The sequence below is a fragment of the Aquarana catesbeiana genome, linkage group LG06 (genome assembly GCF_042186555.1).
Source record: "Aquarana catesbeiana isolate 2022-GZ linkage group LG06, ASM4218655v1, whole genome shotgun sequence".
Classification (NCBI taxonomy): Eukaryota; Metazoa; Chordata; class Amphibia; order Anura; family Ranidae; genus Aquarana; species Aquarana catesbeiana.
The window spans coordinates 5664867-5681194 of NC_133329.1; the positions used below are offsets into that span (position 1 = coordinate 5664867).

The 16328-nt window shown below is 41.6% G+C and overlaps 1 protein-coding gene across 2 annotated transcripts in view; it reads right to left on the bottom strand.

The window, feature by feature from the left end:
• Positions 1–925: 925 nt before the first annotated feature.
• The window catches only part of LOC141148141 (uromodulin-like), an 87032-nt gene continuing 71629 nt past the window's right edge, over positions 926–16328 (bottom strand). For both annotated transcript variants that reach the window (XM_073635328.1, XM_073635329.1), the window contains exons 16-19: positions 11574–11627; positions 10406–10459; positions 3976–3999; positions 926–1239 (exon numbers count right to left, since the gene is read on the bottom strand). In XM_073635328.1, the coding sequence (XP_073491429.1) occupies positions 1178–1239; positions 3976–3999; positions 10406–10459; positions 11574–11627 (194 nt within the window). In that variant the 3' untranslated portion in view covers positions 926–1177. The remainder of the gene's footprint in view (positions 1240–3975; positions 4000–10405; positions 10460–11573; positions 11628–16328) is intronic.

Here is a 16328-nt window from a genome sequence, read left to right on the forward strand (position 1 = left end):
TTCCGTCGGCACGTCCCCACCCTCCCTTTCTGCCCAGGGTTCCCATCTCTTGATTGGATAGTTTGATAGCAGCAGGGGCGGACTGACAACTCATGGGAGAAGATTATGGGGCACCTGGGCAATAGGAGATTATGGGGCCCCCAGGCAATAGATTATGGGGCCACACAGTATACACACACACACATACACATACAGTATACACACACACACACATACAGTATACACACACAGAATACACATACACACACACTGAAAAGGTACGGGAGAGGCGGGGCAGCTATAATCTTGGGATTTAAAAAAAAAAAGATTTTTACATACTGTCCCTGGTTTTATTGAGGCTGGTAACCCTGATGGGGCCCCTTAGGGCATGGGGCCCTCGGGCAGTTCCCGAGTGCCTGAATGGTCAGTCTGTCCCTGGATAGCAGCACAGCCATTGGCTCCCGCTGCTGTCAATCAAATCCAATGACGCGGGGGGGGCGGGACCGAGTCCGACATTCGGCCTCTATGGACGCCAAATGTTGGACTCGGGAGCGCGCCCGCAAGGTAACCCCCTTGGGAGAGCGCAGGGAGGAGCTGCAAGAGCCGCCGAGGGACCCCAGAAATGGATGTTCGGGGCCACTCTTTACAAATCGAGCTGCACAGTGGAGTTAAGTATGACATGTTTGTTATTTAAAAAAAAATTAAAAAACAATCCTTTACAATCACTTAAAGGCCTAACTCCAAGCAGGTATAGAAAATGTATAACTCAGTCATGTATCCATTCACAAAGATTACATCCTTCATTAAAAGTATAGATGACAACGAAGCAATGACCGGGATTAAAAATTCATACCCAAGGAATTAATTTGCAGACCCAACAAACTATGAAATTTTTGCTACCCACAAATTTGCAAACAATAATTGAGAAACAATTTACGAACATGAATTTTGATGAATAAATTATGTTTATTTTAATATTCTTAATTGCATTTTAGATGGTGCCTTGAAATTACCTTTTAACGATTGGAATATTTTTGGTTCTGGAATATATTGGATCAAAATCAAAGTGAATTATATTATACAAACACAATGTTTCCAAAAAACAGATCAGGATTTTGTATTCTTAAGAAAAACAAAAAAAAAACATTGAAATGGGTTCCATCGGTCTCATCCGGTGACATCCGGTCCTGGGTGGTGACTACAGAGATTGTATGAGGATCATCAGAGCTGAGATAAGGAGAGTCCAGAATATGTGAGCGCCTGAAAGAGAAATATAATGTTATTTTCCTTTTCTGAGACAACCTGCGGCAGATCCTCGTCTACATTGGCCGCCATGCTGGACGAATCTCCAGGAAATTGATTGTAAATATTTAAACACATAAAGTGGTTCCTTTAACCACTCCAGCCCCGGAAAGGATTTACCACCTTTCATGACCAGGCCATTTTTTTTGCGATAGGGCACTGCGTTCCTTAACTGACAATTGCGCGTTCTTGCGAAGCGTGACCCAAATAAAATTGTCATCTTTTTCCCCCAGAAATAAAACTTTCTTTTGGTGGTATTTGATCACTGCGTTTTTTTTTTGTTTTTTTTTGCGCTTTAAACAAAAAAACAAAAACAAAAAAAACAATATTTTTTACTTTCTGCTATAATACACATACAAAAAAAATATATAAAAAAGCAAATTTCTTCATCAGTTTAGGCCAATAAGTATTCTACATATTTTTGGTAAAAAAAAAAAAATTTAATTAACGTATATTGATTGGTTTACGCAAAAGTTAAAACGTTTACAAAATAGGGGATAGATATAGGGACTTTTTATTTTTTTTATAGGTTTTTCTAGTAATGGCTCACTCACAGTGGTCACATGGTCACCAATCCTTTCTGCCCCTCCTTGAACATTAAGAACTTTCAAAGGGGATGCCAGAGTACCACCCTAAAGTGGAGGTACACCCTAACTGAACTGAACGACTTTTAATCTGCTAAAGCCCTGTGCGTCATACTCAACTGCCATTTGTTTTTTACTTTAAACAAATACAGTTTCCACCAATTCTCATCCTTTGTTACCTCTCAGTACTGTCCATGCCCTGTAGCCTTTTTTTTTTGCAGCCACTTCCTGTCAGAGTGCTCAGGGCTGAGCTCTCTGATAGTGACAATGGTAGAAAATGTAGATCTGCCCTAATGCACTCCCCCATGGGGTCAACGGGGGGAAGAAATGGGGTGCTGTGCTGTAATGTGCCCTATAGGCATAACTAGAACCTTCAGGGGCCTGGTGTAAGAACCCCAACCAGGGCCCTTCCCACTGATCCCGGGCCCTTTACCCCCACCGTGGGACCTTTTATTTAAGTCCGGCAGAGGGCCACCTTCCTGCCATCTTGGAGTCCCCCCAAGTTGGCTCAACGCCAGAGCCCAGTTGCAAGCACGACCTTTGCATCCCTGGTAGTTCTGCCATTGGTGTCAGTAGTTGTTTTATTTTTGTTGTTTTCATTTTGTATTATTTTTTACCATTACATTTTATTTTTTATTTTTTTATAATTTTCTTCCTTATTCATTTTTACATATTTTTTAGGACCACCGTTGGGGGCCTTTGGTGAAATATTAGAGGTGTGAAAAAAAGACCCCTGATGTCTCACTTTTGAGCTTCCGAGCTCCAGCTGAACAGAAAGAATGAACAGGAATAGCTCTGTACAGATGCTTCCCATTCATTCATGCCCCAGCTATGAATGAAAAACAAAAACAGGGTCAGTGATCAGTACTGATAATTAAGACAAGGAAGGGGCCGGTAAATCACACATTTACCGGCCCCTTCTCAGCTCCCCATCTTGACAGATCCCCGCAGCAGCCAGAGGGAGGTGGGAAACCTGGCAGCACTTCGGGGGGGGGACAAGGAAACACACAGGGGCCCAGGGCCACAGAACAGGGATAGGGAGGTGGTGGGTGGGGCATGTGGCAGAGCCGATGCCCTCCATTTCCCTCCCGCAGCTGCTGAATGTCTATGAAGGGAGAGGAGGAGAAGCGGGCATTCAGCAGCTACATGGAGGGATTGATTCCTCTACATGCCACCACCCCTGATGCCCTCCTATCCAGGCATACCGGGAGGCATGGGTCCAGGTCGTAATGGCAACCCCTGTGACCCCTGTACATACGCCCTTGCCCTATAGGATGCTTTACAGCACAAATAATCCTACAGTTATGACTGATAATGTGTAAAATGATAACTTCTAACTTCCTGGCTCAGCGTTTCACCAGAAAAAGGACTTCATCAACAAGACAGGCTTGACAATACATCTAGGAGGCTTTTCTCTATATTCATCATTATGATGAGGCATCTTTCACAGGTCCATTCCTATTACTTTCTGTGTACTTATCGCTGAGCATTCATAGTGAAGAGAAGGGAAGAGATATTCCCTGTTTTTTAATAGCTGCCTACCCTACCAAATATAGGCCACACCCATGTTTCCCCAATTATGTCATCCGGCATCCCCATTCCGTTGTTTACATTTAGCTGCCAGCCAGGAGTCTCCAAGCAGGCAGATTAATGGGGATGTGTCACTGATTGCTAGGACACTGTTGACTCCTAAATTTCTGGCTTCTCACTTTAATCGAAGGTTGTACCCGTTGGTCTGACGAATGCCTTATTTTGTTTGCCTATAAACCAAATTCTACATTGATCCAAACCACATTCCTATTAAGCACCACACTATGGACTTATCACCGTGTGATACGTTATAAAAGCTGCTATCATCATCTATTACTGGCTTTTCCCATGTTTATCACACGTGCCCCATATAGTCTCCTACAGAATTTCATGTGTCAGGGTGACAAGTGAGGAGTATAGTTAGGAGACGGTTGCCACCCCATAACAGGATGTGTCTGAACAAGAATGTTCATGGCGGGATCGCCAGGAATTCAATGCATTTAGCCCAAATAAGAAAGTGTTTGTCAGTTTCTCTCATCCCTACTTATAATATCAATTTCAAGATAATACAAAAACTTACTAGTGACGGAGGAAGAACTGGGTTCTGTAGAGAATAAAAACAGATGACATGTCAGTGGTATATAGAATGTATAGTTTACTGATTACATTAGACAGTCAAAACATTATTAACATAATCCAGTATCTCCAGTACACCACCAATTAGTCCCAGGGCTTTTTTTTCTCAAACAATAGGTGCTGGAACTCAACCACGATGCCCCAAAACCCCTCCCCCCACACACACACCTTCCAAATCACATCAAATAGTGGGTGTGGTCATATTTCACAAACAGTAGTAGGGTCTTAAAGGGGCATTAAATATCAAGATTGCATTACATGCAGAGTTCAGAGTTCATGGGGGTTACACACAGAGTGCAGAGCTGTCACTTGTAAACACAGAAACCAGACTTCTGTGTTTACAAGTGATTGTGGTGAGCAGGCACCAAAGGGTCTGAGCCAGATGTGGTGGAACTGAGTTCCACCAAGTTCCCCGTGAAAAAATGGCCTGATTAGTCCAATCATTCATTAAATGATCAATGAAGTTCTATGACGCTATACCGTATGACAGATATAAGACGTGCTTTATGATTCAGATAAGTGGGGAAAATTACAAGTCAACTAATTTACAGACAAGTCCCATTGTCACTGACCACTGGGTAGTGGCACTTTTAGACTTTCCCCAATAAAAGGTTTCAGACAGGCTTAGTTAAAGCTCTCTGAACACCAGTCGAAGCCTCTGTCACTAAATAAAATGGTTAGCTTACAGTCCTGTTCACACCTTGCTTTTGCTTTGATTTGCTTTGGCTTCGCTTCAAAAATTATACCCCATGTAGCTTTAGTGGTGCCACAAAGCGTCTTCAAAGCCTCCATAGAAGTCTATGGCAAAGCTCACTTGAAGCCCCACTGAAGCCTCAACAAAGCCCCACAAAGCCTCACAAAAGCCTCATCGAAGCCCCACCGAAGGCTCATTGAAGCCCCATCGAAGCTCCACCAAAGCCTCATTGAAGCTCCACGAAGCCTCACCAAAGCCTCATTGAAGCCCCACCAAAGCCCCATCAAAGGCTCATTGAAGCCCCATTGAAGCCCCAACAAATCCCCATCAAAGGCTAATTAAAGCCCCATCGAAGCCCCACCAAAGCCCCATCAAAGGCTCATTGAAGCCCCATCGAAGCTCCACCAAAGCCCCATCAAAGCTCCACCAAAGCCTCATCAAAGCTCCACCAAAGCCTCATCCAAGCCCCACCGAAGCCTCATCAAAGCACCAAGCAAAAGCAAGGTGTAAACAGGACTGTAAGCTAACCATTTTATTTAGTGACAGGACCATTGGCTGGTGTTCAGAGAGCTTTAACAAAGCCTGTCCGAAGCCATGCTTTGAAGCAAGTGTAAACTAGCCCTTACAGAAAATATTCCATTTTATCCAGATCGCTCCTTGGACCTCAGATTGTCTCTCATACCTTGTGAAGTATCTGGGTTTTATTATAAAATGATGACGTTCATGTGGTTCAGAGTCCTGGGCTGTTTCTTCCAGTGTCAATGACCACTAGGTATCCACAGGTTTAGATTTCCCCAATAAAAGTGAAAATAGTGAATTTTTTAATACAATGATTAGGGAAGATAATCAATAATGGATCCAGCTGCTACAGCTTAATTGACAAAGGGAGTGGTCCCATTTTACCCAAATCACTTGTGAATGCTAAAGCCTCTCTCATACCTTGCTGAGCACCAGGCTGATCCAGAAACCCAATGGTTTATTATAAAATGATGAAAGGTGCCTGTGGTTTGGAGCTCAGGGCTGTCCCTTCTAGCCTCTTACATCCTATTGGCTTATATCTCTGAAGGGCAGCTTCATTGACCAATTGGCAGGGCCAATGGAAGAGTTGGCCTGAGTGTTTAGCTCTAGAATCTGGTAGACAATTGACTTATTATAGCAAACTGGGGGTTGGGGTTTCATAAGGTTCCCGCAAGGTATGTGAGTCTTCATACAGGTATAGAGCACACTTTCCTCTAGAATATTCCCTTTAGGAAACTTCTCTAGATGTGTATTGAGGGACAAATAGGACAAAAGTGTACGGAATCATGGATGGTTTACTCATCACCATATATGTGACCAATTCCCACACTACCTGTTCCACATATTTATTCCCATATTTCATTCCCATCCAACACTCCCCATACGACTACTGTGTGTAACTACCTCACCTCTCCCGCCCCCTACAGAATATCTAAAATTTCTCCTTATTTTCTTCCAACCACTTCTCCCCCCCCCCCCCCCCCGCTGGGGATTCAAAAATCTGGGTTCCCCCTAGAGCTGTTATGCATAACCTTGCTGGGTAGAGAAGGGCATAGGTCAGCTTACATTTTTGTAAAGTGCACTTGGACTGTATGAACTCTGCTCGACGTCTCTGAAGATCCAGTGAAAAGTCAGAATAAAACGATATTTTAGAGCCGTTAAAAAAGACGTTTCCTGCCTCTCTTGTTTTTCGCATCAGCAAGACTTTATCCTTATAGTTGAGAAACTTCATCAATAGTGGTATTGGAAATCCCCCTGCTGGAGGAGCCCTAAAGGAGACACTATGTGCTCTTTCAATCGAGAACATCGTTAAGAATGATTCTCTTCCAAAAAGTTCAACCAGCCACTTTTCTAGGAACTCTATAGGGTTAGGGCCCTCGCTTTTTTCAGGCAGGCCCACCAGCCTCACATTGTCCCTTCGACTCCTATTCTCCATTTCTTCCATTTTGGAAGCCTGCTTGGATAACTGTTACTTCATACTTTTAATTTCTTTTATTAATGGGGATATATCATCTTCCAACTGGCTGACCCTTCCTTTCAAGGCTGTTGTTCTCTACTGTCTGACCAGTATCAGATCCTCTTTTATTCCCTTCTTTAAGTAATCTGTTGCATACACTCACTGCTATGAATACATCCGTTAAAGTTGGCTCTTTCTCTGGGGGTAAGGTAGGGTTGACTGTTACAGTACATCTGTATTTACATTTTGATCACTTGGCCCCTGACCTTTATTGCTATGTATTTTTATTGACAATAAAAAAATGTCTAAAACACTGCGCTTACTCTTTATAATAGCAGCTCACACAACAAATAAGGACATTTTGTAAATAATGCAGGGGTAAATAGTGTAGCGCTAATTAAGATACAAGAATTCTGAATTGCATATAGGTATAAAACAAACAATCGTTCATAACGGCATATGTCCAGAAGAGATATGGAAGAAGTTCTCTAATACACATCTAATATATATGAAAAAGTCTGGAGAGCAATAAAAGTCCCATAGATGGTAGTATTATACACCAAGTGAATAGCAGATTGAAGGGAGTGTCACAGAAATGTTGAATCCCCCGTGTGGAAGCAATGCAGGCTTACCGGAACCGTTGGACTCATAGAAACGTACGTCCCCTGAGTCAGTAATGCTTGTATTGCCAACAGACAATGGAGTGGGGTCTCCCAGCAAACCGATGTCGGATCTAGATGTTGTTTCTAGGACTCTAGGCAAAACTCTTCCATATATAACTCAATCTCGTGGTAGCCCATAAAAGGTAAAAGAAAAGGGCCGCATAGTGTAATAACGTTTTTTTTAAAAAGATTTATTTTAAAGGTAAACTCCAGGGGAGACTGCCTGCCACAATTTTACTACAAGCGCTTTTTTTTTTAACACAGAGAATGTAAGTGTTTTACCTTTAAAATAAATCTTTTTAAAAAAAAAACGTTATTACACTATGCGGCCCTTTTCTTTTACCTTTTATGGGCTACCACGAGATTGAGTTATATATGGAAGAGTTTTGCCTATAGTCCTAGAAACAACATTTAGATACAACATCGGTTTGCTGGGAGACCCCACTCCATTGTCTGTTGGCAATACAAGCATTACTGACTCAGGGGACGTACGTTTCTATGAGTCCAACGGTTCCGGTAAGCCTGCATTGCTTCCACACGGGGGATTCAACATTTCTGTGACACTCCCTTCAATCTGCTATTCACTTGGTGTATAATACTACCATCTATGGGACTTTTATTGCTCTCCAGACTTTTTCATATATATTAGATGTGTATTAGAGAATTTCTTCAATATCTCTTCTGGACATATGCCGTTATGAACGATTGTTTGTTTTATACCTATATGCAATTCAGAATTCTTGTATCTTAATTAGAGCTACACTATTTACCCCTATGTATTTTTATTGGCTGAGCCGGCGGTGCTACAACAGATAACTGGGTCTGGCTCTGAGTCTGGCCCTGGCTTTTCCCATCCGATACGCCCCCTGTTGTTTTTTAGACTGTGACCCTTTCTTTGGTGGGGTCAAAGCGGGGGTGTGGGCATATTGCTCCAGTTTCGCTGCTGCTTCGGCTGCTGCTGTTTGCTGAGAGATTTTCTCTTTGGAGGATCGTAATTGCTGCATCGTGTGCTCTTTAACAAGGGGCCGTCCTCAGCCAGTATTCCAGTACAAAAGCAGAGAAAAAAAAATAATATATATATATATATATTAGACATGTGCAGGATGAAAAAATTCGTTTAGTTTAGTTTCGTTTCGATTCGTTATTTAACTTAATTCGTTTAGTTAAATTCGTTGCATTCATTACATTCGTTTTCGGAATTCGTTTCGTTTCGTATTCGAATTCGAAAAAATTCGACCGCATTCGAAAAAATTCGACCGTATTCGAAAAAAACTATCAAATTCGAAAAAATTCTAACACATTCGAAAAAAACTGTCAAATTCGAAAAAATTCCACCACATTCGAAAAAAACTATCAAATTCGAAAAAATTCTACCACATTCGAAAAAAACTGTCAAATTCGAAAAAATTCTACCACATTCGAAAAAAACTGTCAAATTCGAAAAAATTCTTACTACATTCGGAAAAAACTATCAAATTAGAAAAAATTCTACCACATTCGAAAAAAACTGTCAAATTCGAAAAAATTCTACCACATTCGAAAAAAACTGTCAAATTCGAAAAAATTCTACCACATTCGAAAAAAAACTATCAAATTCGAAAAAAACAATAACTGAATTTGAAAAAGTAAACTATATATAACCATTTTGCGAAATTTGAAATTCGTATAGAATGAAATCGAATTCCAATAGAAAAGATTAGGATAGAATAGAAAGTATAAAAGAATAGCATCATGTTTTCGAATTCGATTCGAATATGTTTTCGAATTCGATTCGAATATGTTTTCGAATTCGATTTGAATTCGTTCGTTTTTTTTTCGGATTCGTTTAAATTCTTTACTTTTGTCATTCGGAAATTCGGATGCATCCGAATTTTCGAATAATGAAAAATTCGTCCGAATTTCGATTCGGAACGAAACGAAATGCACATGCCTAATATATATATATATATATATATATATATATATATATATATATATATATATATATACTGCTGCAATTTTTCCCAGTGTTTAGAATGCACACAATCTCCGTACTGTTCACTTATCTACACAATATACCCAGACACTAGTAGAGTAATTGAAATAATTAGAACAATGTCCAGCGCCCTGTAGTCATATGCACCTTTGCTGATACAACTATTAGTGGTGCCCACCCGATGAGCCTCTCAGTTGGTGCAAATTCTGGGTCAGCATTTAGCAATATGATATTATCTATACACAGCTTTACTGAGATAACATTTAGCAATATAGGTCAGTACGCAAAATATTAGTCCTATCCTTTACTCACGCGTCCCTTTTGACTGTTAAGGATATCAGAGATTTGGCAGATAGGCAATTAGGCAGCATGAACTCTTAAACTTTTAAAGGCTCTTGAAGGCTCCTAAAGTCTCTACTTGTCTATGCTTGTAGACCTGATACCGGCCACTTCCCAGGGAGAATTCCACTAGGCGGCACGCTCCCCCCAATGTCTCAATGTTTATCCCGTATTTACGGACATCCCAATACCTATTACCCATTTGGAAAGCCTCTGGTTCTTCTTCCGGTGGTGAGCGAGCGAGCGGTGACCTCTACATGCAGCCAGCACTCGCCGCACACCCGCCGCTTACAGAGTACCTCTCAGCGGCGTGTGGTGTGTGACGTCACACCCGGCTGCTCTTCGGCATGCTCCGCCGCCCAGAGAGGATCGGGGAGAATCTAGGAGACTCGGGCCGGCCTCGGAGTCCCGAACTCTGTCCAAAGGAGCGAAGCACTCCGCTCAGCATCCAAACACACAGCTCTCGCTGCTGCAGCAAGCACCGCCAGGTATGTCTTCAGCTAGCAGGGGGAGCAGAGGAGGGAGAGGGAGAACACACAGCCTCCTCTCACTCCATACCGCAGCTCACCACACACACATACATCCGGTCACGCCCCAACCACTCATCACCATATATAATGTTAAACAAGAGCAACCAATCAATGATATGATCATCACATTATATTGTACAAGTATAATAATCCACAGGACTTCCACCATTGTGATCTGATAGAAGAATAAAACACTTACCAGGAGTGGTGAGGGGAATAGGTTCTGTACGAGGAGTGGTGAGAGGAGTAGATTCTGTAAAATAGAATAAATGATATGAAATAAATACATATTATCAGACACAATGACATTCTTCATTGTTACTTGTATGTTTGGTTTGGATGGTTGAAATTTGAGGGTCGGGTATTTGGGATTGAAGCAAATGTTATAATCACTGAAGGCCCTCATGGTCCCCCCAACTTTACCCATCCCTAACAATTATCATTAACATGTCCCATCCCTGGCTATCACATTTAAATATATTAAATAGGTTTAGGTTAAAATTTAAGTGTTAAGGGTTAAACCTGGGGGTTCAAATTTTTTGGAAGAAAATTTTCAAAATATATAGGATAATAACAGGAAGTAATATCCAGCCTGATATATTTATAACAGTACTTTCAATGATCCCAGGGTCAATAAAAAGTATTAAAAAAAAGATATCCTTAAACATTTTCTAACAGCAGCGCGCACAATTATAGCCAGGGAATGGAAAAGTAATTTGGAACCCTCTGTAGGGGAATGGGAGTGCGAAATGGGCGATATGCGATTAATAGAAGAGAGGATGATTCTGGAAACTGGGATAAAAAAAAAAACAAAAAAACAGGTCTTAGCTTCCTGGCAGGTATGGGGAGAGTATAGAGCCACTCTTCAATAGGAGTAAAAGGGGAGATCTCGGAGAAGGAGGGGTCGGGAACAGGGTTTTTTTTTTTTAATTTATTTTTTTCTTCTTTTCTTTGGTGTGGGTGTATGTGATTGGATGGAGTGGTATGGGATGTTTTATCAATAGGTGTTGAGGAGTTCCACTTTAAATTAGAATATCAAAGAAATGAATTTGTGGCCCTCAGTTGGAGGTCCAGTCTGGTATTATTAATAGGCTAAATCACAGGGGTTTGAATTTGAAGTGGAACCCTTGATTACAATTATGTATAAATGAAGGTTAACATTTTATCATTGTCAATTGGCATGAAATTTATTTGTTGAATGCATATATAAAATTTTGTAAAAATGTTTGGATAAATAAAGATATAAAATCATGTACAACAAGAGCAACCAATCAATGATATGGTCATCACATTATATTGTACAAGTATAATAAAATAATCCACAGGACTTCCACCATTGTGATCTGATAGAAGAATAAAACACTTACGAGGAGTGGTGGGGGGAACAGTTTCTGTAGGAGGAGTGGTGGGAGAATTAGATTCTGTAAAATAGAATAAATGATATGAAATAAATACATATTATCAGACACATTGACATCCTTCATTGTTACTTGTATGTTCGGTTTGGATGGTTGAAATTTGAGGGTCGGGTATTTGGGATTGAAGCAAATGTGATAATCACTGAAGGCCCTCATGGTCCCCCCAACTTTACCCATCCCTAACAATTATCATTAACATGCCCCATCCCTGGCTATCACATTTAAATATATTAAATAGGTTTATGTTAAAATTTAAGTGTTAAGGGTAAAAATATAGGGATAGGTTAACCACTTGACCTCCAGCAGGTTTTACCCCCTTCATGCCCAGGGCATTTTTGTGGTATTCAGCACAGCACTTTCACCCAAACTATTGGGCTGATACCTCTGATTATGGTCAGATACTTCCATGCTGTCTTGTCCTCATATTTCAGATTCAGGTATACTTGTGTAGATTCAGTCTTTGTATATCTGTCCCTATGAGAGTTCCCATTTCCTCCCCCTTCCCGCTCACTGATTGGTCTAATCAGGGCTTTTTTTCTCATAAAATAGGTGCAGGAAAAATAACAACCCCCCAAAATCTCCCTTCCCCCACCTACCCACACACCCTCCAAAACCGCATCAAATAATGGGTGTGGTCAAAGTTCACTAACAGTGGAAGGGTCTTAAAGGGGCATTAAATACCAGGAGTGCATAGTGCAGTACATAGTAGGCAGTGGCGTAGCATGGGGGGTGCAGGGGGTGCCGTGGCCCCGGGCGCGACATTTAGGGGGGCGCCTGTATGTGTCACTGGCTGCCTCCTCATAATTTCTAATTCCTGTGTCCCCTGCGCTCCGGCCGCCATGTTAAGTGTCCGGCGCCCTGTGATTGGGTGTATGGGGACCATGTGAGGCGTAGGGCTGGCCTGTCCTCGATCGCTCCTGAAGTCCCGCCTCCGCACATGACCCCCCATATGCCCAATCACAGGGCGCTGGATACTGAACATGGCAGCAGGTAGAGTGCAGGGGAGAGAGGAATGTGAGCCGCCGCTGTCTTCTCCTCCTCATCCGGATCGATGCAGGCCAGGATAAGAAGGTGAGTGAGAAACTTATTACTGGCCGGGGGGGGGGGGGGGAGAGACTGTAGGCAGGACAGTGTAGTGCTCAGTATAGTGGTCAGTGTAGTATAGTGGTCAGTGTAGTGTATTATAGTGGTCAGTGTAGTATAGTGGTCAGTGTATTATAGTGGTCAGTGTAGTGTAGTATAGTGGTCAGTGTAGTATAGTGGTCAGTGTAGTGTAGTATAGTGGTCAGTGTAGTATAGTGGTCAGTGTAGTGTAGTATAGTGGTCAGTGTAGTATAGTGGTCAGTATAGTGTAGTATAGTGGTCAGTGTAGTATAGTGGTCAGTGTAGTGTAGTATAGTGGTCAGTGTAGTATAGTGGTCAGTATAGTGTAGTATAGTGGTCAGTGTAGTGTAGTATAGTGGTCAGTGTAGTATATTGGTCAGTGTAGTATAGTATAGTGTAGTATAGTGGTCAGTGTAGTATAGTGGTCAGTGTAGTATAGTGGTCAGTGTAGTGTAGTATAGTGGTCAGTGTAGTATAGTGGTCAGTGTAGTATAGTATAGTGTAGTATAGTGGTCAGTGTAGTATAGTGGTCAGTGTAGTGTAGTATAGTGGTCAGTGTAGTATAGTGGTCAGTATAGTGTAGTATAGTGGTCAGTGTAGTATAGTGGTCAGTGTAGTGTAGTATAGTGGTCAGTGTAGTATAGTGGTCAGTATAGTGTAGTATAGTGGTCAGTGTAGTATAGTGGTCAGTGTAGTGTAGTATAGTGGTCAGTGTAGTATAGTGGTCAGTGTAGTATAGTATAGTGTAGTATAGTGGTCAGTGTAGTGTAGTATAGTGGTCAGTGTAGTATAGTGGTCAGTATAGTGTAGTATAGTGGTCAGTGTAGTATAGTGGTCACTGGTCAGTGTAGTGTAGTATAGTGGTCAGTGTAGTATAGTGGTCAGTGTAGTATAGTATAGTGTAGTATAGTGGTCAGTGTAGTGTAGTATAGTGGTCAGTATAGTGTAGTATAGTGGTCAGTGTAGTGTAGTATAGTGGTCAGTATAGTGTAGTATAGTGGTCAGTGTAGTGTAGTATAGTGGTCCGTATAGTGTAGTATAGTGGACAGTGTAGTGTAGTATAGTGGTCAGTGTAGTATAGTGGTCAGTGTAGTGTAGTATAGTGGTCAGTGTAGTATAGTGGTCAGTGTAGTGTAGTATAGTGGTCAGTGTAGTATAGTGGTCAGTGTAGTATAGTGGTCAGTGTAGTATAGTGGTCAGTGTAGTATAGTGGTCAGTGTAGTGTAGTATAGTGGTCAGTGTAGTATAGTGGTCAGTATAGTGTAGTATAGTGGTCAGTGTAGTATAGTGGTCAGTGTAGTGTAGTATAGTGGTCAGTGTAGTATAGTGGTCAGTATAGTGTAGTATAGTGGTCAGTGTAGTATAGTGGTCAGTGTAGTGTAGTATAGTGGTCAGTGTAGTATAGTGGTCAGTGTAGTATAGTATAGTGTAGTATAGTGGTCAGTGTAGTGTAGTATAGTGGTCAGTGTAGTATAGTGGTCAGTATAGTGTAGTATAGTGGTCAGTGTAGTATAGTGGTCACTGGTCAGTGTAGTGTAGTATAGTGGTCAGTGTAGTATAGTGGTCAGTGTAGTATAGTATAGTGTAGTATAGTGGTCAGTGTAGTGTAGTATAGTGGTCAGTATAGTGTAGTATAGTGGTCAGTGTAGTGTAGTATAGTGGTCAGTATAGTGTAGTATAGTGGTCAGTGTAGTGTAGTATAGTGGTCCGTATAGTGTAGTATAGTGGACAGTGTAGTGTAGTATAGTGGTCAGTATAGTGTAGTATAGTGGACAGTGTAGTGTAGTATAGTGGTCAGTATAGTGTAGTATAGTGGACAGTGTAGTGTAGTATAGTGGTCAGTGTAGTATAGTGGACAGTGTAGTGGTCAGTGTAGTATAGTGGACAGTGTAGTATAGTAGTCAGTGTAGTGGACAATGTAGTATAGTGGTCAGTATAGTGTAGTATAGTGGTCAGTGTAGTATAGTGGTCAGTGTAGTATAGTATAGTGTAGTATAGTGGTCAGTGTAGTGTAGTATAGTGGTCAGTATAGTGTAGTATAGTGGTCAGTGTAGTGTAGTATAGTGGTCAGTATAGTGTAGTATAGTGGTCAGTGTAGTGTAGTATAGTGGTCAGTATAGTGTAGTATAGTGGTCAGTGTAGTGTAGTATAGTGGTCCGTATAGTGTAGTATAGTGGTCAGTATAGTGTAGTATAGTGGTCAGTGTAGTGTAGTATAGTGGTCCGTATAGTGTAGTATAGTGGTCAGTATAGTGTAGTATAGTGGACAGTGTAGTGTAGTATAGTGGTCAGTGTAGTATAGTGGACAGTGTAGTGGTCAGTGTAGTATAGTGGACAGTGTAGTATAGTAGTCAGTGTAGTGGACAATGTAGTATAGTGGTCAGTATAGTGTAGTATAGTGGTCAGTGTAGTATAGTGGTCAGTGTAGTATAGTATAGTGTAGTATAGTGGTCAGTGTAGTGTAGTATAGTGGTCAGTATAGTGTAGTATAGTGGTCAGTGTAGTGTAGTATAGTGGTCAGTATAGTGTAGTATAGTGGTCAGTATAGTGTAGTATAGTGGTCAGTATAGTGTAGTATAGTGGTCAGTGTAGTGTAGTATAGTGGTCTGTATAGTGTAGTATAGTGGTCAGTATAGTGTAGTATAGTGGTCAGTGTAGTGTAGTATAGTGGTCAGTATAGTGTAGTATAGTGGTCAGTATAGTGTAGTATAGTGGTCAGTGTAGTGTAGTATAGTGGTCAGTATAGTGTAGTATAGTGGTCAGTGTAGTGTAGTATAGTGGTCCGTATAGTGTAGTATAGTGGTCAGTATAGTGTAGTATAGTGGTCAGTGTAGTGTAGTATAGTGGTCAGTATAGTGTAGTATAGTGGTCAGTGTAGTGTAGTATAGTGGTCCGTATAGTGTAGTATAGTGGTCAGTATAGTGTAGTATAGTGGTCAGTATAGTGTAGTATAGTGGTCAGTGTAGTGTAGTATAGTGGTCCGTATAGTGTAGTATAGTGGTCAGTATAGTGTAGTATAGTGGTCAGTGTAGTGTAGTATAGTGGTCAGTGTAGTATAGTGGACAGTGTAGTGGTCAGTGTAGTATAGTGGACAGTGTAGTATAGTAGTCAGTGTAGTGGACAATGTAGTATAGTGGTCAGTATAGGAAACCAGGTAGGTCAGTACCATTGTATTTGAAGGGACTCAGGGATAGCTAAAAGTCCGCAGGTTAGGGGGCGCAAATTACTTGCCTTGCCCCAGGTGCTGACAACCCACGCTACACCACTGATAGTAGGTACAGAGTGCAGAGTTCGGGGGTGTGCTACATACATAGCTGCCGACCTCTGCCTCCCCCATCCACATCTCACTTTCACCCTTCTTCTTCCCTAGTACCCCCCAAAATGCTGTAGGTTGCTCCGCCGCTCTCACTCGCAGGGATATCATCCAGTTGGGGGTGTCGGCATCCGCACTGCACCCCGGGCACCTGCATCTCCCCTGTCCCAATTCTGCATTCAGTCAGAGCTGTTGAGGAGATCAGATCTGTGGGAGTTGTTGGGAGACAAGCTGCCAATTGTAAACACAGAAGCTGGACTTCTATGTTTACAAGTAATAGTGGTGAGC